The sequence below is a fragment of the Microtus pennsylvanicus genome, chromosome 6 (assembly GCF_037038515.1).
Source record: "Microtus pennsylvanicus isolate mMicPen1 chromosome 6, mMicPen1.hap1, whole genome shotgun sequence".
NCBI classification, from domain to species: Eukaryota; Metazoa; Chordata; class Mammalia; order Rodentia; family Cricetidae; genus Microtus; species Microtus pennsylvanicus.
In genome coordinates this window covers 31,169,499-31,190,186 of record NC_134584.1, presented here as the reverse complement: position 1 = coordinate 31,190,186, position 20,688 = coordinate 31,169,499, and the positions used below count along the sequence as shown (strand labels likewise).

The following is a 20,688-nucleotide window of genomic DNA, read 5'->3' as shown; positions in this document are numbered from 1 at the left end:
TTTTCCTCTGTGGGTTTTTTTTTTTTTTTTTTTCTGAGTTTTAGCATAGTTCTTGATATGGTTCCCTATACTTTTACATGTGCAATTAAATAATATAATAGGGAATCAGAGAATGGCCTTTTGAGTCATATGGAACTGGGTTGTGAGGAGGAGGATAGATTTTACATGTATGAATTGCTTTAGCATAAAACTAAGTACACAGTAAGAACTCAGGATGTTGTGTAGTGTTTTTGTTTAAGTTCTTTTCATGTAACATGAAACGGTATAAACAAGAGTGTAACAGTGAAGCCACACAAGATAATTTCTTTCTGAGCTGAAGAAAACCATTTTGTCATTTGAGTAGACATACCTTTTTACTTGGCTGCATCAGTCCTTCAAAATTAGTGGCAAGTTAGAACATTTTTTTTTTTTTTTAGTATATTCAATAAAGTGTGAGGGGGCTGGAGAGATGGCTCAGTGGTTAAGAGCATTGCCTGCTCTTCCAAAGGTCCTGAGTTCAATTCCCAGCAACCACGTGGTGGCTCACAACCATCTGTAAAGAGGTCTGGCGCCCTCTTCTGGCCTTCAGGCATACACACAGACAGAAAATTGTATACATAATAAATAAATAAATAAATATTTAAAAAAAAGTGTGAGCTGGAAGAGGAAAAGAGTTAAAAGGTGGTAATGTAGTGTGGGTATAAGTGTAAATTAATTCATACCCTAAGCTCTTGAAAGGTATTATTTTTATTCTTGGCTTTACTCAAAATCCTCCGCACACTGCTGTTTTCTCTTAGGGAACATGAATGGTTTAAACAGGACCTTCCAAAATATCTGTTTCCTGAGGATCCATCATACAGTTCAACCATGATTGATGATGAAGCCTTAAAAGAAGTGTGTGAGAAGTTTGAATGCTCAGAAGAGGAGGTTCTCAGCTGCTTGTACAACAGAAATCACCAGGACCCACTGGCGGTTGCCTACCATCTCATAATAGACAACAGGAGAATAATGAACGAAGCCAAAGATTTCTACTTGGCAACAAGCCCCCCTGATTCTTTCCTCGATGATCACCATTTAACTCGGCCGCATCCTGAAAGAGTACCATTCTTGGTTGCTGAAACACCAAGAGCACGGCATACCCTTGATGAATTAAACCCACAGAAATCCAAACACCAAGGTGTACGGAAAGCAAAATGGCATTTGGGAATTAGAAGTCAAAGTCGACCAAATGATATCATGGCAGAAGTTTGTAGAGCAATCAAGCAATTGGATTATGAATGGAAGGTAAGAAGGCAAATATTCTACCTAACACATTTGATGAACCTCTGGACAAAAGTCTTTAATAGAAGATTTGATTTGATGTATCATTGTTTTTGTTCATATCAAATGCTAGGTTGTAAACCCTTATTATTTGCGTGTACGAAGGAAGAATCCTGTGACAAGCACATTTTCCAAAATGAGTCTACAGCTATACCAGGTGGACAGTCGGACTTACTTATTGGATTTCCGTAGTATTGATGGTATGTACACACAGACCCACAGATAAACCTAATTTGGTTTATAGTCATTTGTTTTGATTTTAATTAAAACTAAGCATGCAAAGTAATAAGTTTTAATATGGCAATACCTTCCCTCCCTCCCTCCCTCCCTCCCTCCCTCCCTCCCTCCCTCCCTCCCTCCCTCCCAATGTGTATTTTGGTGCACTCACCCATGTGTGCGTGGGTGGGAGCAGCACAGCGCAATGCGGACCACCTTCCTCTCTCACTCTCCATGCGGACCACCTTCCTCTCTCACTCTCCATGCGGACCACCTTCCTCTCTCACTCTCCACCTTCCTCTCTCACTCTCCATGCGGACCACCTTCCTCTCTCACTCTCCACCTTCCTCTCTCACTCTCCACCTCCCTCTCTCACTCTCCACCTTCCTCTCTCGCTCTCCATGCGGACCACCTTCCTCTCTCACTCTCCACCTTCCTCTCTCACTCTCCATGTGGACCACCTTCCTCTCTCACTCTCCACCTTCCTCTCTCACTCTCCACCTTCCTCTCTCACTCTCCACCTTCCTCTCTCACTCTCCACCTTCCTCTCTCACTCTCCACCTTCCTCTCTCACTCTCCACCTTCCTCTCTCACTCTCCACCTTCCTCTCTCACTCTCCACCTTCCTCTCTCACTCTCCACCTTCCTCTCTCACTCTCCACCTTCCTCTCTCACTCTCCACCTTCCTCTCTCTCTCTCCATGCGGACCACCTTCCTCTCTCACTCTCCATGCGGACCACCTTCCTCTCTCGCTCTCCATGCGGACCACCTTCCTCTCTCGCTCTCCACCTTCCTCTCTCACTCTCCATGTGGACCACCTTCCTCTCTCGCTCTCCACCTTCCTCTCTCGCTCTCCATGTGGACCACCTTCCTCTCTCTCTCTCCATGCGGACCACCTTCCTCTCTCGCTCTCCATGCGGACCACCTTCCTCTCTCTCTCTCCATGTGGACCACCTTCCTCTCTCGCTCTCCATGTGGACCACCTTCCTCTCTCGCTCTCCATGTGGACCAACTTCCTCTCTCTCTCTCCATGCGGACCACCTTCCTCTCTCGCTCTCCATGTGGACCACCTTCCTCTCTCTCTCTCCATGTGGACCACCTTCCTCTCTCGCTCTCCATGCGGACCACCTTCCTCTCTCACTCTCCACCTTCCTCTCTCACTCTCCATGCGGACCACCTTCCTCTCTCACTCTCCACCTTCCTCTCTCACTCTCCATGCGGACCACCTTCCTCTCTCACTCTCCACCTTCCTCTCTCACTCTCCACCTTCCTCTCTCACTCTCCACCTTCCTCTCTCGCTCTCCACCTTCCTCTCTCACTCTCCATGCGGACCACCTTCCTCTCTCACTCTCCACCTTCCTCTCTCACTCTCCACCTTCCTCTCTCACTCTCCACCTTCCTCTCTCGCTCTCCACCTTCCTCTCTCTCTCTCCATGTGGACCACCTTCCTCTCTCGCTCTCCATGCGGACCACCTTCCTCTCTCACTCTCCACCTTCCTCTCTCGCTCTCCATGCGGACCACCTTCCTCTCTCACTCTCCACCTTCCTCTCTCACTCTCCACCTTCCTCTCTCACTCTCCACCTTCCTCTCTCGCTCTCCACCTTCCTCTCTCACTCTCCATGCGGACCACCTTCCTCTCTCACTCTCCACCTTCCTCTCTCACTCTCCATGCGGACCACCTTCCTCTCTCACTCTCCACCTTCCTCTCTCACTCTCCACCTTCCTCTCTCACTCTCCACCTTCCTCTCTCACTCTCCATGCGGACCACCTTCCTCTCTCACTCTCCACCTTCCTCTCTCACTCTCCACCTTCCTCTCTCACTCTCCACCTTCCTCTCTCACTCTCCACCTTCCTCTCTCACTCTCCACCTTCCTCTCTCACTCTCCACCTTCCTCTCTCACTCTCCACCTTCCTCTCTCACTCTCCACCTTCCTCTCTCTCTCTCCATGCGGACCACCTTCCTCTCTCACTCTCCATGCGGACCACCTTCCTCTCTCACTCTCCACCTTCCTCTCTCACTCTCCACCTTCCTCTCTCACTCTCCACCTTCCTCTCTCGCTCTCCACCTTCCTCTCTCACTCTCCATGCGGACCACCTTCCTCTCTCACTCTCCATGCGGACCACCTTCCTCTCTCACTCTCCACCTTCCTCTCTCACTCTCCACCTTCCTCTCTCACTCTCCATGCGGACCACCTTCCTCTCTCACTCTCCACCTTCCTCTCTCACTCTCCACCTTCCTCTCTCACTCTCCATGCGGACCACCTTCCTCTCTCACTCTCCACCTTCCTCTCTCACTCTCCACCTTCCTCTCTCACTCTCCACCTTCCTCTCTCACTCTCCATGCGGACCACCTTCCTCTCTCACTCTCCATGCGGACCACCTTCCTCTCTCACTCTCCACCTTCCTCTCTCACTCTCCACCTTCCTCTCTCACTCTCCATGTGGACCACCTTCCTCTCTCACTCTCCACCTTCCTCTCTCACTCTCCACCTTCCTCTCTCACTCTCCACCTTCCTCTCTCACTCTCCATGCGGACCACCTTCCTCTCTCACTCTCCACCTTCCTCTCTCACTCTCCACCTTCCTCTCTCACTCTCCACCTTCCTCTCTCACTCTCCATGCGGACCACCTTCCTCTCTCACTCTCCATGCGGACCACCTTCCTCTCTCACTCTCCACCTTCCTCTCTCACTCTCCACCTTCCTCTCTCACTCTCCATGCGGACCACCTTCCTCTCTCACTCTCCACCTTCCTCTCTCACTCTCCATGTGGACCACCTTCCTCTCTCACTCTCCACCTTCCTCTCTCACTCTCCATGCGGACCACCTTCCTCTCTCACTCTCCACCTTCCTCTCTCACTCTCCACCTTCCTCTCTCACTCTCCATGTGGACCACCTTCCTCTCTCACTCTCCACCTTCCTCTCTCACTCTCCATGTGGACCACCTTCCTCTCTCACTCTCCACCTTCCTCTCTCACTCTCCACCTTCCTCTCTCACTCTCCACCTTCCTCTCTCACTCTCCATGCGGACCACCTTCCTCTCTCACTCTCCATGCGGACCACCTTCCTCTCTCACTCTCCACCTTCCTCTCTCACTCTCCACCTTCCTCTCTCACTCTCCATGTGGACCACCTTCCTCTCTCACTCTCCACCTTCCTCTCTCACTCTCCACCTTCCTCTCTCACTCTCCATGCGGACCACCTTCCTCTCTCACTCTCCATGCGGACCACCTTCCTCTCTCACTCTCCACCTTCCTCTCTCACTCTCCATGTGGACCACCTTCCTCTCTCACTCTCCACCTTCCTCTCTCACTCTCCACCTTCCTCTCTCACTCTCCATGTGGACCACCTTCCTCTCTCACTCTCCACCTTCCTCTCTCACTCTCCATGTGGACCACCTTCCTCTCTCACTCTCCACCTTCCTCTCTCACTCTCCATGCGGACCACCTTCCTCTCTCACTCTCCACCTTCCTCTCTCACTCTCCACCTTCCTCTCTCACTCTCCATGTGGACCACCTTCCTCTCTCACTCTCCACCTTCCTCTCTCACTCTCCATGTGGACCACCTTCCTCTCTCACTCTCCACCTTCCTCTCTCACTCTCCATGTGGACCACCTTCCTCTCTCACTCTCCACCTTCCTCTCTCACTCTCCACCTTCCTCTCTCACTCTCCACCTTCCTCTCTCACTCTCCATGCGGACCACCTTCCTCTCTCACTCTCCATGCGGACCACCTTCCTCTCTCACTCTCCACCTTCCTCTCTCACTCTCCACCTTCCTCTCTCACTCTCCACCTTCCTCTCTCACTCTCCACCTTCCTCTCTCACTCTCCACCTTCCTCTCTCACTCTCCACCTTCCTCTCTCACTCTCCACCTTCCTCTCTCACTCTCCACCTTCCTCTCTCACTCTCCACCTTCCTCTCTCACTCTCCACCTTCCTCTCTCACTCTCCACCTTCCTCTCTCACTCTCCACCTTCCTCTCTCACTCTCCATGCGGACCACCTTCCTCTCTCACTCTCCACCTTCCTCTCTCACTCTCCACCTTCCTCTCTCACTCTCCACCTTCCTCTCTCACTCTCCACCTTCCTCTCTCACTCTCCACCTTCCTCTCTCACTCTCCATGCGGACCACCTTCCTCTCTCACTCTCCACCTTCCTCTCTCACTCTCCACCTTCCTCTCTCACTCTCCACCTTCCTCTCTCACTCTCCACCTTCCTCTCTCACTCTCCACCTTCCTCTCTCACTCTCCATGCGGACCACCTTCCTCTCTCACTCTCCACCTTCCTCTCTCACTCTCCACCTTCCTCTCTCACTCTCCATGCGGACCACCTTCCTCTCTCACTCTCCACCTTCCTCTCTCACTCTCCACCTTCCTCTCTCACTCTCCATGTGGACCACCTTCCTCTCTCACTCTCCACCTTCCTCTCTCACTCTCCATGTGGACCACCTTCCTCTCTCACTCTCCATCTTACTTTTGAGACAAGGTCTCTTTCCAAAGAGGAAGTGGCCCTTTAGGTCAGACTTACTGACCAGCAAGCCCAGGGATCTTCTCATTTCCAGGCTCCAGTGCCAGGGTTACAGATGTGCACCTCCTGGCCTGACTTTTCCATGGGTGTGGGGATGGGAACTGAGGTCCTGATGCAGTGTAGTGGGCTGTTTATCCACAGAGCCATCATCTCCCTGGCCCCCAGCGTGACCCTTTCCTCCATAGGCATTGTTTTTATCCCCTCCCCCACTACCTTCCCCACCTCAACCTTTGTCTCATGAAGCTTCCTGCCTTTTTCCTGGTAAGTAATAGTAAACCTGACACCGACACTGATGATTGTGAGTCCTACTATTCTTGTTCCATGTAGAACAATGTTCTTTAACAGATTATCATTTTGGGGCTAGGGATGTAGTTCAGTAGTGAAGTTCTTGCCTTGCATACACAAAACACTGGCTTTAGTCACCATTACCATTTCTCCCAAAGTAGAAAATGATTATTATCCTGTAAACTCTTTAAAAATATACAGTTTAATCCTAAACTAGTAATTCTCTTTCATATTTCTGTCACTTTGTAAGGTTCATTTTGTCAACATAAATTTTTTATTTAAAAGTAAGTGTCAATGTTATTGTAGTTTTATTTACTATTAAGTACTTTTAAAATTAAATACTAGATTATGACTATTCTTCCAAATCACATATACCAGTATCTATGGGAGGATATTTAGAATTATTACTTACAGACTCAAAGACAGCACCTACAGAGTATAAGAAAAACAGAGGCTTGAGCTATGATATACACTGACCAACCTGATAGTCTGCTTGTTGATTTATTGACTTTTTATTTGTTTATAGATTGATTGATTTTTGAGGCAGGGTCTTCTATGTAGGCTGGCCTGGCTTTGAAGAGGCGCTCCTCTTTGCTCCATCTCTGAATGCTGGGTTACAGGTGTGCACCATGCACAGATGTCTGGATAGCATGTCCCTGCCAGCTAACACATACCAATACAGTTTGAGATCAGGCACGTGTGTTATTTGTTTCTCGGTATTTAGATAATTTTACAGTCTTAGTTATATCCACATCAACTGTATGAAATTTACTGTTTCTATATTTCTGTTATAGTACTTTAGTTCTACTTATATTTTGTTCTCTGTGATTGTTCTTTAGTTTCTCTGTAATTTTATTTTTAGCGATACTTTTGTGGTACTAGAGATGAAACCAGGACTTCTCAATGAGTTCTAGCTCCAACCCTCTTTTTACTAGTTATTTTGAGGGAAGTCTACCCAGGTTGTCCTTGAACTCCTAACTTAGGATCATCCTGCTTTAGCTTCCCGAGTAGCTGGGATTGAAGGCCTGTACCACTAGGCCTGGTCTTTTCTGACTTTGCTTATTGGAATTGCTTCCCTGCTATGCTTTTAAGTGAATTCGAGAGGCTGCAGTGCACAAAGCACTGAACTGAAGTCGGGAGGGTGGAGCACCCGAGCTACTGAAGCTTTCTGCGCATTTGTTTCTTTGAACAAATCACTTGACTGTTATATCAGTATAATAAATGGTTCTTGCGTGAGATGATTTCCGAGATACCTTCTATATTTCAAGTGATTAATTCTGTGGTTTTAATAGAAAAGAATATTACTGCTAGGGGATTTTTATTAAAACTCAGGATATTAGTTTCCTGGCTCTTAATCAGTGTAAAAGACAAGAGCAGTAGTTTATGCACCTGTGTGGACTGGATATCATAGGCATTCTTCGTGCTGTGTGTGGAGAGATGCTGAGTGGCTTACTCCAGGCACACTGCCCCCATTTGAGAATGTATTTAAGAGAAACGTGCTCCTGGGAGCCGGTCAGTAGTCTCACTTAAAGAATCTGACCCATACTGTTGGAACACTTGAGGGAGAAAGAGTAACATGTTCAAATTCTTTTCCACCAGATGAAATTACAGAAGCCAAATCAGGGACAGCTACTCCACAGAGATCGGGATCCGTCAGCAACTACCGATCTTGCCAAAGGAGTGACTCTGATGCTGAGGCTCAAGGAAAACCCTCAGAAGTTTCTCTTACCTCGTCTGTGACCTCGCTCGACTCTTCTCCTGTTGACTTAGCCCCAAGACCAGGAAGTCACACAATAGAATTTTTTGAGATGTGTGCAAATCTAATTAAAATTCTTGCCCAGTAAACCTAAAACTTTGCTTATTTCTTTGATGCAATAAGCATGCATAATAAAGAATAGCCAAACACTTCCACTTACCAAGTTATATATATATATATAATTATAACTAAGGATTGGCCTTTTGGAATGCAGTTTGCACAGGGATTGGAAAATGATTGATAATTAGAAGCCTATGTGCAGAAATGAACTGGGACCATTCTGTTGTCCCTTATTCAGTAGGTACATATATCATAATATACACAGAATGGATTGTAGGATCAGGCTCACTTGATTTTTGATCATTTTAATTTGGTACAGCAGGGCTGTGTAGGCCATAAATTTACCATAAAAGCCTTCATATATGTTGATGTGGTTTATATTTACTACATGAATTATTTGCCTAGAATCCCCATAGACCTTAGGTGATTCTGTTTTCTGGGCTCCTTAGCTTCTTAAATATTTACTATTTCCATTTCTGGTAACATTGTGAACTATTTCCATACCCTTCTTAAAATGCTATTTTGTGTGGTAAGTCATATCAGATACAGACTCAATTTAAAAATTTTCATTAGCTTGTAAGCCTCCAAACCCAAGTTCACTTCTGCAATTTCCCCCTCATGTTTTATGTATGAAGTGCTGCTTTGGATCCACGAGTTGAGTGCCCATACTGTACTGAATCATGTTTTTGTCACCCTCAACAGATTCTTCTGGCTATCATGATGACAGTATTGAATGTCACTTGATTGTGTATTTTTAAAATTGATTTAGTGCATAGAAAGGAAGTCTTTTATAAGCTTCGAATGTTTGGATTGGATTTTTAACCCCTGATTTTATTCTGGACGTATTTTAAAAAAGGACAGTTGAAAGAGTATAGCGCTTGCATGTGTATCTGACTCAGTTCCAACAGCCGCTCTGGCTGCATTTGCTCTTTAGGTCCATATATGTATAAAAACATAGGTATGCATATATCTTTGAATGTATGTATGATTTTGTTCTGAACCATTGAGAGTTTAAGATACACATACCAGCCCTAAGCACTTGTGTGGCAAGTCATATCAGATACAGGCTCAATTTAAAATTTTTCTTTAGCTTGTAAGCCTCCAAACCCAAGGAATTTATATATTCAGAGACTCCAAGTCCTAAGTTCACTTCTACAATAACCCCCTAAGCACTTTTAGCATCTCCTAAAAATAATGCTATCGTCCTGTAAGGAACTCTTTTTTTTTTGTTTTTCAAGACAGGGTTTCTCTGTAGCTTTGGAGCCTATCCTGGAACTCCCTTTGTAGACCAGGCTGGTCTCGAACTCACAGCGTTCCGCCTGCCTCTGCCTCCCGAGTGCTGGGATTACAGGCGTGCGCCACCACCACCCGGCTGTAAGGAACTCTTGAATCCATTATAAAATCAGCAATTTCCACATAGCGCATGGTCCTCCATATTTATCTCTTACCTGTCCAGAATCCCATTGAAGTTCTAGTCTGATTTCAGTTGTAGCTCTTTAATTGGGTTAATATTATTTTGAAAAAGTGTAGAAGAAATCAGTTCTTCAAAATGGTCAAGTTTATTTCAGGTTTTAATTTTTAAAATATTAGCTGCTAAAGGAGTTTAATCTTTCTTAGATCTTTGATTTATATACCTCCCCGTTGAGTGATAGCATAGCATAATAGTTGTAAATGAAGGTTTAAAATTTCATAAAACAAAGCTGATATTTGATGAGGTAACTGTTCATTTCGTATTGCCCATATCTGGCTTCTTTTAAATTTAAATTGAGTCCGAGGCTCTAGTTCAGTGGTAGTGCTTGCCTGGGGCACACCCAGTTTGTGGGTTTGATCCCAGCAATGCAAAACTATATTTTTCTTTAAACATTAATCATCTTCCCTTTTTTTTTAGGACAGACTTTTTTTTTCACTGCATTCATTTAAAGTCCCCTCACTCCCCAAATCTGTTGAGCACTTATGTAACCAGATGGCCGTGAATTTGGAGGTCATGATAGCTTGCATAAAAGATGACTCTATAGTTTATGCACTGAATTCCGAACAAAAACTATGATTCTTTTTGTTCAGGGCTTGTTTTATTCAACTCCAATTTGAATGCTGTATAAAGTAATGGAGACTCCGTTTATATGAGTTCCAAACTGTATTTACCTGTGTGTGTGTCCTGTTTGGGGTTACTGACGTCACTCATGCTGTCCGAATGCAGCATTGTGTTCCCGATATGAAGGACGGAAGACTGCATTTTTGAAGTTACAGATTTGTAAATAGGACTAAGGAATATCTCTATAAACTGCTGGGGGGGGCACAAAAGGAGGAACCAATGAAATAGGACCTTCTAAAAATTGTTAATTTTGTAAACTTTGCTTCTTTTATAAGTTATTCTGTGATTCCTTTTAGTTACCGAGTTTTATTTTGAAGATATTTAAATATTGCACTTGTATAAATAGGATGATAAATGCAGACTATTGCAGTCAATTTTTTTTAAAGCTAGGATATTTGAAATGACAACTTTCAGTTAAGTATGTCAAGCTAGCAACAGAATTTTCACAAATGTAGTTTGCAAATTCTTGTATTGAACATGTAAGGGGAGTTAATGCAAATGATTTTTAATCTTTTTTTATTATCTTTTCAGCAATTTATATTTTTTGTGATTTTATGCAACCATATTTTTACTTTGTCTTGACAACTGAAAGCTGTATAAGGTTTTGCCAGAAAAGTACTGTATACATAGTTTTAAATATAACAGATTTTGCTGGTATGTAAAAATTTTGCCATTAAAATTGATTTCTCACAAAAGGAACTTTTCTACCAAGTTGGGACATGTGGGAGCTTAATATATCTAATTTAAAATAATTTCACTGAAATAAACACCATTGCTTTTAATTTGATTATATCTTTTCTCAAGATGCTTTTGTAGTATTTTGGAGTTTTAGATAATTTTATATCAATTCTCTCCCTTCCTGACACCATCCTTTGGATCTTTGATATCATTCACAAATGAACTAACATGGCTCGGGTGTGTAAGATCTGTGTTCCAAGTGGCGTCTTGGGAATGAAGGAAAACTATGTCTAAATCTTTCTTCTCCTTTTCTCCTTCCTCTTCCCCCTGTTCATTGTGGGCTCCGACAAGATGAATGAAATCCACCCACAGCCTAGCTGTAAGTTGGTTTTGGGTGGAGTCAATCTTTGTGCTTTATGTATGATTGCCCAGAGTACCTTGATTTAGAAAGATGGCATAATAAAGAAAAACATTCATTTTTCACCTGGTATGTCTTTCTTGTTTAATGTAGGTGTGATAGGTGGAGGTTCACTGGTTCGTACACAGCTGAGTATCTGGGCTCCTTCATGGACTGAAATATAAAATAGTGCTTGATTATAGTTTAGTACTCAAAACACTGCTTTTCGTCTCTCGTAAATTTGTTTTGATTTCACCTAGAAATCAGCCATCGAAACAAAATACTTAGATGCAAGCAGAAAAGCTGGAGCAGCTGTCACATCCTGGTCACAAACCCTGGGCAGCAATCCTTCACTGCTCGAATACAGTTGCTATTAAATCTAAAACCCATCGTACGCTTCGGGCTTTTGCTGGACTGCTGACTTTCTAAATACTCAAGACAGCAAAGCTGCATCGAAGAGTCTTATGAGCAGCAAAGTACGTCTGGAGAACTCATTTCTCTAGGCCTTCTCTGCAGATTTGCACAAGAAACTGTCTTGTGAAGCAGCATCTATTAAGCTGTCTTATTTACTATGAATAAATAAAGTTCTGCTGTAAATGCCAATGAATAGAAACAAATATTGAGAGGATGTTTACTGACTTGGAGGCGGTTGCCAAGCCGTTATGGGAGTAGAGGACCTCAAAGTTAAGCCACCCTGAGAGACCTAGAAGGCACAGAGCCTCAAGTACTATTCGTTCCCCCAGATGGCCATTGTGAAACCTTCATGACAAACATGACCAAGACATACAAATCCTGCTCCGTCCATCTTGTTAGAGATGGGTGGAGACACACACATATGCACTAAAGTACAACAAATGTTAAGTGTGGACTTGGTGGGTGTTTAGTGTTCCAGGGTATTCGGTGTTGCAATGAATGTGGCCCCGTCACCTCCATCCAGGACGAACATGCCCCCACCACTGTTCCTACTGTGAGTAATGAGAGTGAGGACACAGACCAATTCTGCCACATCGTGGGAAGAATACCAGGGCTCGGAAGCACTAAAGCCCATCTTAGAGGCTGGCTACCAGCCATGCCCTGGTTACTTTGAGAATACTGGCTTACTTTACAACTATTGAAAGTGTTAATGAATGTAGTCAAATTATAAATAAAAATTGCATCTGAGACCATTATCAACATATCTAGACATATTGGGAAACTGTCAAAATCGTTATAATTTTATCATTGGTACAGACAGTGTTAGCTGTTTTTCATGAAACAAGAGTTCCTTTTCTAAGAAAAATGGAGTCTGTGTGTGTGTGTGTGTGTGTGTGTGTTTGCATGCTGTAGCACAGATATGGAGGCCAGACAACTCTCCTTCCACTCAATACTCTAGGGATGGAACTCGTCATCATGTTCAGCAGCAAGCATCCTCACCTGCTGAGTCATCTCACAAACCCCTTGCTTTCCTCATTTCAAGAAAAGGTCAAATACCCAAGTGTGAATAATCAGTCCATCAGTGGCTCCAAAAAAAAGTTGTGTTCCACAAGAAAGTAGAACTTCAACTTAAAATAGTCTTGAAGAACTGATTTTATTCTTAGTGGTGTGTATGTGATTGTGCGCAGGCTCCTGCAGAGGCCAGAACACAGTGTTGGGATCCCCTAGGGTGAGCCATCACGTGGTGGTGTTGGGAACTGAACTTGGGTCTCTTGCAAAGCAGGAGCCAGTGTTCTCAACCGCTGGGCTGTCTTGTCTAGTCAACTCTCAGTAGCAGCAAAGTACTTGGTCCAGTAGAAAAATAAAGGCCATCATTCAGAAAGGTCCTTGAGGAAGCCGGGATAATTGGTTTATTAAAGTGAGCCTGAAAGTTGGAGTCTAGCCAGGTACCACAGGCCTCATCTCAAAAGAACACTGTACCCAGAGTTACACTGCAGGGGTGTGATAGAGGGCTGCATCACTGCCATTGCAGCTTGGCATCCTTGCCTTAAACCAATGCAGCATCGTTTGTGAGAAATGGCAACATCTAAGAATGTTGGTGATGGATGGTGGAAGGTTCTTAATTCATATAGGCTAAGAAACACTGGCTTGAGTTTGTGAAGTGTTTTTTTGAGACAGGGTTTCTCTGTAACAGCCTTGGCTTTCCTGATACTCATTTTGTAGACCGGGCTGGCCTCAGACTCACAGAGATCCGCCTGTCTCTGCCTCCCAGAGTGCTGGGATTAAAGGTGTGTGCCACCATTGCCTGATATATCTATATATAAAAAAGATTTTATTAATTATGGATACAGTATTCTGCCTGTAGGCCAGAAGAGGGCACCAGATCTCATTATGGAGTGTTTTGCCTGCATATTAGCATGGAGGCCAGAGGTGGGGGACAGATCCCTTAGCTGGAGTTATGGTGTGCTGTTTGGACCATGAGTGTTGAGAACTGAGCTCTCTGCAGGAGCAGCAAGCCTTTACAGCATTGAGTCAGTGCTTTTGGTGCCAGTGATCGGGGTAGGATTTTTCTTCCCGGGTATGTTTGATATTTCTGAGAGAAACAGTTTGTTGGTCTTGTTCCTGACTGGGGCATGGGGAGTGTTACTTAATGGCATCTCAGCACCCTAAAATGTTTCTCCCAACAAATAACTAACCAGTAAGAAATGCTAAGTGCTGAGGTTGAAAAAGCGTAGTTTCCAAAAATGGGTCTTCCTTTGCGTACCGCAGCTATGTGGATAAAAACGTAACGGTTTTCAATCTCCTCAGTATACACCAGTGTAAACATTTGCCTGTAATATTCTTTTAAGAAATGGCCTAGTGCTACTTGCAAGCTGTGTTGTAGATTCTCACTGGAAGTCTGCAGTTTAGCCTTGGCCCTCTCTGATCAGCTTGTGTCTCAGTTTTCAATTGCTGGGCTAAAACACCACGACCAGAGTCTACTTGGGGGAGGAAAGGGTTACTTCAGTTTATAGTTCCACATCGTAGCAGGAAGGCAGGGGCAGGAACTCAAGAAGGGCGGGAACTTGGAGGTAGGAAGGAATTGATGCCCTGGTGGGAGGCTGCTTATTGGTTTGCTCCTCCGGACTTGCTCAGCTCAGTTTGCTTCCTAATACCGACCAGGAACCACCTGCCCGGAGGATGATACCATTCATCATGGGAGAGGGTGGGGGTGGGGATGGGGTCCTTCCACACCCTCCCACACCAATCATTAAGACAATACCCCCACAGATTTACCTAGAGGCCAGTCTCATGGAGGCATTTTCCTAATTAAGATTTTCTCTTGCCAGCCATGTTTGGTTTGTGTCAAGTTGATAAAAATAAATCAGCGCAGGTCCCCTGAACTTGTTTCCAGCTCATTTTTTCCCTCTTTTTTTCTGCGTCTCACTGGCCCTCACCTGCTAGGCCTGGCTAGGCTAGGCTAAGCCCTTCACCCGATGACTGTGTATATTACAAGTGATTACTGCCCGGGCCTCCTGCCCCAAGTCAGCCACTCGCGGCTGCTGCTAGAGGGCGCGCTGGTCTGGTGGCCCTACTACAAATCCCATAGTACCTTGGGCGCCGCAGTGACTTCTGGGATCTGGGGGCTTGTAGAAGGTGTTGGCGGATAAGAAAGTCCTCTTTTCTTCTATCCGCTTTTCTGGGTTGTTCGAACGTCCCCGGACGACTTCATGCGTATTTAATTGAGAATTAAAACGCACAGGCAGGCAAGGTCTGTTAGGGGGCCGGCGGGATCATTTCTGCTTCCGGTGCCAAAGGGCACGTGGAATGTAAACACGGGACCACGGAGTGGCTTTCAGGTAACTGCGAGTAGGCGGTAGAAGACAGAGGGGAGGGAAGCGAGGCGAGAGGGTGCTGCGTGCGGGAGAGGGGGACGAGCGCGGCCCGGTGAGGTCCACGGAGCCCGCAGGTTTGTTGCTGTCCCGGGCGCGGGGCGCGGTGGCCGGCGGCCTGAGGAGCTGCGGCTGCGGGCTCGTGGTTATTGTCGGCCTAGGAAGGGGAATGAATTCTCCTTTGGTAGCATTTTGAGATAAACCGTGTCTTTTAATTCTTCGCCTCCGAATACGTCTCTTCTGCTCGGTGGGATGCTCTATGTCCCAGCCGGTGTTTTTCCATTCTGGGCGCCGCATCCTCTCACGCAGTCGGTGCAAGAAAACGTTTACTCTGTCGCAAGCACCCGCCAGCTTGTGGCTGGGTCAAGTGTCAAGTCTAGCGATCTCTGTGGGGATCGTTGTACATAAATTTAGAACGCAGGTGCCATTGTTTAGAATTTTGACCCCACTCATTAATTCTGTAGAACATGTTGACTTTAACACCAGACTTGAATCATGCATTAACGCGAAACCTGTACAGTTGTGATCTACTCACTTGGTTTCTTAATCCTGGTGAAAAAAAGTGTTTAGGATCTTGGCGCCTTTTCCATCCAAGTCCAGATCTACCAAAGCCCCTCTTGTTAGGGTTTTTTAGTGATGAGCTAATTAAAAACACAATCTTAGAGGTACAAGAAACTAGTAGTTTAAAATGAAAACAGTTTAGTTGAGATATAACTGGCACGTTATTACAATGCCCCTCATATAGATTGCGTGACTCAGTAGCGCTTATTGCTATACACACACACACACACACACACACACACACACACACACACACGAGGGCCCCTCATTCTTTTTCTCCTCATCCTATCTTCAGCTTCTACTAACAGATTTGACCAGTGATTTAGAATGAATTTACCTTCAGTAAACACACCAGGTTTCGGTAATGTTAATATAGCTATTACACTGCCTGGTGCCCCAAATTGGTAATTGGTAAAGTAAGGTCCATTTGGGAAGTTGAAACCAGACAACGTGATCATCTTTGTCATTACTTTTAGGGATAGTCATAAATGCAAGAGAGCGACCACCACCACCACCTCCTCCCCTACTTATATTTTAGTATCGTTTGAAGGCACCCCAGGCATCCATTTCTGCAGGCTGTCTTCACTCTGTGCCTCTGGATTTGTGATCCATAGTAACCATTCTTCTATTTTTAGCCATTTCCTGGTCTTCTCCTGGGATATATAAAGTGATTTTTCAGACAGAGGAAATACATTTCCCCATGACAAGATGAAGCCAAGGAGGAAGTTCCCATTGTCCTAATTCCCTGGTGCAGGTTATACTCCACAATGTACCCAGTATTTCCCAAAATTCACTGCTCTGTGGAAAGCACTTGGTTTGCCTGCAGCAGCCCATGTGCTTGGTGATTGCGGTGACCAGATGCGTTTTCTCTAGTGTAGTAACAGGCCTGTGACCCACAATTTTCTCAAGGCTGATAGTAACTTGGGATTTTGTGTGGGAACGGCTTTTATCCACCCTCACTTTTTCCTCCTCTTGGCTACTTATATTCCACTTCAGTCACGTGCATCAGTAACGAATCCCTTTATACGGCTTTTATCCACCCTCACTTTTTCCTCCTCTTGGCTACTTATATTCCACTTCAGTCACGTGCATCAGTAACGAATCCCTTTTACCGTTGCCTGCCTTCCTTAATACCGATTGTTTGATAATTTCAAAAGACCTCTGAGTTATTGCTTTTTGCTTGTCTCCTTAAGGTTACAGATTCCTCTAAGAATGGATAGAATCTTAGACACTCCTGAATATACACAGCATATAAGCTACATGCCATATAAGATATACAGTTATTTATTTATCTTGGTTTTTCAAGACAGGATTTTTTTATGTAACAGCCCTGCCGGCCTGTATAGTGATATTTTGTTTGTATTTTAATAAATAAAGCTTGCTTGAAGATTAGAGTGCAGAGCTAATCCCAAGACTCAAGGCCACCCTGAGCCACGCAAGATTGAATCTGTCTAAGAAGAGAAATAGAACTCACACAAAGGTGATCCCAGCCCTTGGAATCCCATGCCTTTAATCCCAGCACTAGGGAGGTGGAGACAGGAGTGATACGGCTGGGCAAAGAGAGGTATAGAAGGAGGAGGTGATAGCTCAGTGGAGTCTGAGGTTTGAGAGACACAGTGCAGTCTGGTTAGTCTGAGGATTGCCTTTTCCCTTCAAGTCTCAGCACTGGTAGACATAAAAGGTCTCTCTAGTGTCTTACTGCTCTGCTTCTCTCATCTTCAGCTTTAGCCCCTATATCCTACTCTTTGTTTTGATTAATTGAGACCAACTAGAATTTTTGCTACAGTCCTGGAACTCACTCTGTAGACCAGGCTGCCCTTGAACTCATAGAGATCCACCTGATAATGCCCCCCCCCCCCCCCCCCAGTGCTGGGATAAGGCCTGGGACACCACTACTGGCTCGGATTCTTTTGTATCTTAAAGTCCACCTGTGTAGCTAGGGAATTACTGGATGTATTAGTTAATCCTGTCAGTGAGTACTGTTGAAGACTTCCAGTATTCATCTTTATTCTATCAGTTGCCCTTTCTTTTCCTTAGCTTTCAAATATAGATGATAGATTTACAAAGCCATTATATATATATATTTACTTATCCAAAAGTTTTGTTGAGTCATTACCTGTTTATATCTTTAAAAACTATTCTATAGCCAGGTGTAGCGGCACACGTTTGTAGTTTTAGCACATGGGAGGCTGAGATAGGAGGATCATGAATCCACTCTGAGCTAGAATTTTTAGTTCTAGGACAGCTGTATCCAGATTTCCATTCAATTTTATAATAAATACTTTGCTTGTAGTTCTTAAAGGAAAGGTTTTTTTTTGAAATTCAATCATACTATTAAAACAGCTGAAAAATAGGAGTGACTTATATTGTCAGTTGTTCAGCCAGCGTTGTGGTTTATTCTTTCATCCAAACAGTTCTGTTTTCCTTCCAGTTCTGCTTGCCATTGCCACATCTGATGTGTTACTATCCTGCTTTAATCTGTCGTGGGTTCTGTATAAATTGGCAGAGGCCTGTTGGGATCCAGGGTTAGTCTACTAGAGCACAGCACATCCATTAGGCGATGAGGTAAACAATAGTGCCCAGGTGCCATCTGTGAAGTCTTAGGGTTCTTGGTGGTTATTCCCTTGATCCCCGAGGAGGTGCTAGCAAGGCTGTGTCTCCTTGTGCCAGTCTGTCTCCACCTGGTCATTAGAGTACCTTTGCAGCATTTTAAAGCGGTTTCTGAAATTTTCCAGAATGGCTTCCTTTGGGTGGAAGAGGAAGATTGGTGAGAAGGTATCCAAGGCCACATCGCAGCAGTTTGAAGCTGAAGCTGCCGATGAGAAGGATGCGGCTGAGAACGAGGATGGGAGCTGGGTTCATGCCAGCAAACGGAGGAAGGAAACCCTCCAGGAAGGCTGTAAACTGAAGAGCAAGCAGCTGAAGGACGAAGGCGCTAATCTGGCTGAAAAGAAAAGGTATGCGTTTGGATGATGATGATGACTGATGGAGGCTAGTTTCCTTTTTCTGATTCATGGTCTCTAATGGAATAAAGAACTATTGTCTCAGATAGGGTTTCTATTGCTGTCATGAAACACCCTGACCAAAAGCAACTTGAGAAGAAAGGGGTTTATTTCTTCTTTCTCTTCTAGGTAACAGTCTATCATTGAGGAAAGTCAGGGCAGGAATTCCAGGCAGGGACACCAGGCAGGAACCTGGCGGCAGGTGCTGAAGCAGACTCTATGGAGGAGAACAGCTTGCTGTCTTTCTCCTCTTGGCTTGCCCACCCTGCTTTCTTATATGATCCAGAACCACCAGTCTCGGGGGGGGGGGCACTACCGATAGTGATCTGGGCCTTCTCATATCAAACATCAATCAAGAAAATGTACCACAGGTCCTGGGTGGTGGTGATGCATGCATTTAATCCCAGCACTTGGGAGGCAGAGACAGGTGGATTTCTATGAGTTTGAGGTCAGCCTGGTCTACAGTGTGAGTTCCAGCGTGAGTCCCACACAGAAACCCTGTCTCGAAAAACAAACAAACAAAAAAAAAAAGAAAAGAAAGAAAATGTAGCACAGGCTTGCCCACAGGCCAATCTGGTGGGGGCATTTTCTCAACTGAGATTCCCTCTTGCAACATGATTGTGGCTTGTGTCAAGTTGATATAAAACTAGTCAGCACAGCTGTATCTTATAGATTCACGTTTTATATATCTGATTTCATTTTTTAAAAAGAGATGTTTCCCTTTAATCCCAGTACTCGGGAGGCAGAGGCAGGCAGATCTCTGGGAGTTCAAGGCCAGCCTGGTCTACAAGAGCTAGTTCCAGGACAGGCACCAAAGCTACAGAGAAACCCTGTCTAGAAAAACCAAAAAAAAAAAAAAGAGAGAGATGTTTCAGGCTCACTTGCAAAACTCCCATTTTCAAGGAAAATGAGTTTGTAATAGTCACATTAAGATGCATGTACCACTTTTTCCTCTTTTGTTCTGTCTAGGGGAGTGTTCGTGAAGTCTTAGTGCAGTGTGTTGCTCAGTAGGGAAAAAATGACTGAATTATCCTTTTACTTTTTCTTTGCTTTTTGAGACAAAGTGTGTGGCCTAGGCGAGGCTCAGACTCAACTCCCTGCTTTCCGCATCAGTCTCTGAAGTGCTGGGATCATAGAGATATGTAGTAATAAGGGCGGCAGGGCTGCGTCCCCGGCACCCGGCCGCCCCCACGGCTAGCTTTACTCGAAATAATTACATGGAAACTGTATTCTTTTAAACACCGCTTGGCCCATTTCTATCTAGCCTCTTCTAGGCTAATTCTCACATATTAATTTAGCCCATTTCTAATCATCTATGTAGCACCGGTCTTACCGGGAAGATTCTAGCCTATGTCCATCCTGGGTCGGAGCTTCATCGCGTGCATCTTCCCGGGAGCGGGGAGCATGGTGTCTCTCTGAGGCGTCTGCTCCCGAGAGGAGAGCTGTGGAGTCTGAGCTCACTTCCTCTTCCTCCCAGCGTTCTGTTCTGTTTACTCCTCCCACCTATCTTCTAACCAATGAGGGCCAAGCAGTTTCTTTTTATTTAACCAATGACCTTCCTCCATCAGAGATATGCAGCCATACTGCTTGCCATTGACTTCTTATGTACTTTTGTAAACATGGTGGGTACTCAGGAACCTGATAATAGTATCTTTTTTAAAACAATAATTTATTTAAATTTATTATATGTGCATTGTTCTGAAGTTGTCAGATCCCTGGAACTGGAGTTACAGATGGTTGTGAGCGGCCTCATGGGTCCTGAGAATTGAACCCGGGTCCTCTAGAAGAGCAGACAGTGCTCTTAACTGCTGGGCCATCTCTCCAGCCCCTGATAATAGCATCTTTTATTTATAGTTCTTCCCTATCTAAATTACATATTTTTTCCCTTATGTATTTCTTCTTTTCTCCCTTCCCCCTATTGATTTCTTACTTTTTATCATCTTTCCTTCGCTTAGAAATTTCAGTGGGAATGAAAATTCCTTCACAAGTCAGGGGAGAAAAGACAGATGTTTCATGGAGTATGTTGGAAAACAAGAT

The 20,688-nt window shown here is 44.8% G+C and overlaps 2 protein-coding genes across 3 annotated transcripts in view; both read left to right on the top strand.

Moving 5' to 3' along the window:
- Positions 1-11,389, top strand: part of Prkaa1 (protein kinase AMP-activated catalytic subunit alpha 1) — a 40,072-nt gene extending 28,683 nt beyond the window's left edge. The window contains exons 7-9 of one of the 2 annotated variants that reach the window (XM_075975958.1): positions 777-1,263; positions 1,373-1,499; positions 7,920-11,389. In XM_075975958.1, coding sequence (XP_075832073.1) covers positions 777-1,263; positions 1,373-1,499; positions 7,920-8,164 — 859 coding nt within the window. In that variant the 3' untranslated portion in view covers positions 8,165-11,389. The remainder of the gene's footprint in view (positions 1-776; positions 1,264-1,372; positions 1,500-7,919) is intronic. The other variant, XM_075975959.1, reaches the window with a different exon arrangement.
- Positions 11,390-14,266: 2,877 nt separating this feature from the next.
- Ttc33 (tetratricopeptide repeat domain 33) overlaps positions 14,267-20,688 on the top strand; it is a 39,353-nt gene continuing 32,931 nt past the window's right edge. Inside the window, exons 1-2 of the mRNA XM_075975957.1 lie at positions 14,267-15,055; positions 18,385-18,606. Of these exons, the coding sequence (XP_075832072.1) occupies positions 18,386-18,606 (221 nt within the window). The 5' untranslated portion in view covers positions 14,267-15,055; position 18,385. The remainder of the gene's footprint in view (positions 15,056-18,384; positions 18,607-20,688) is intronic.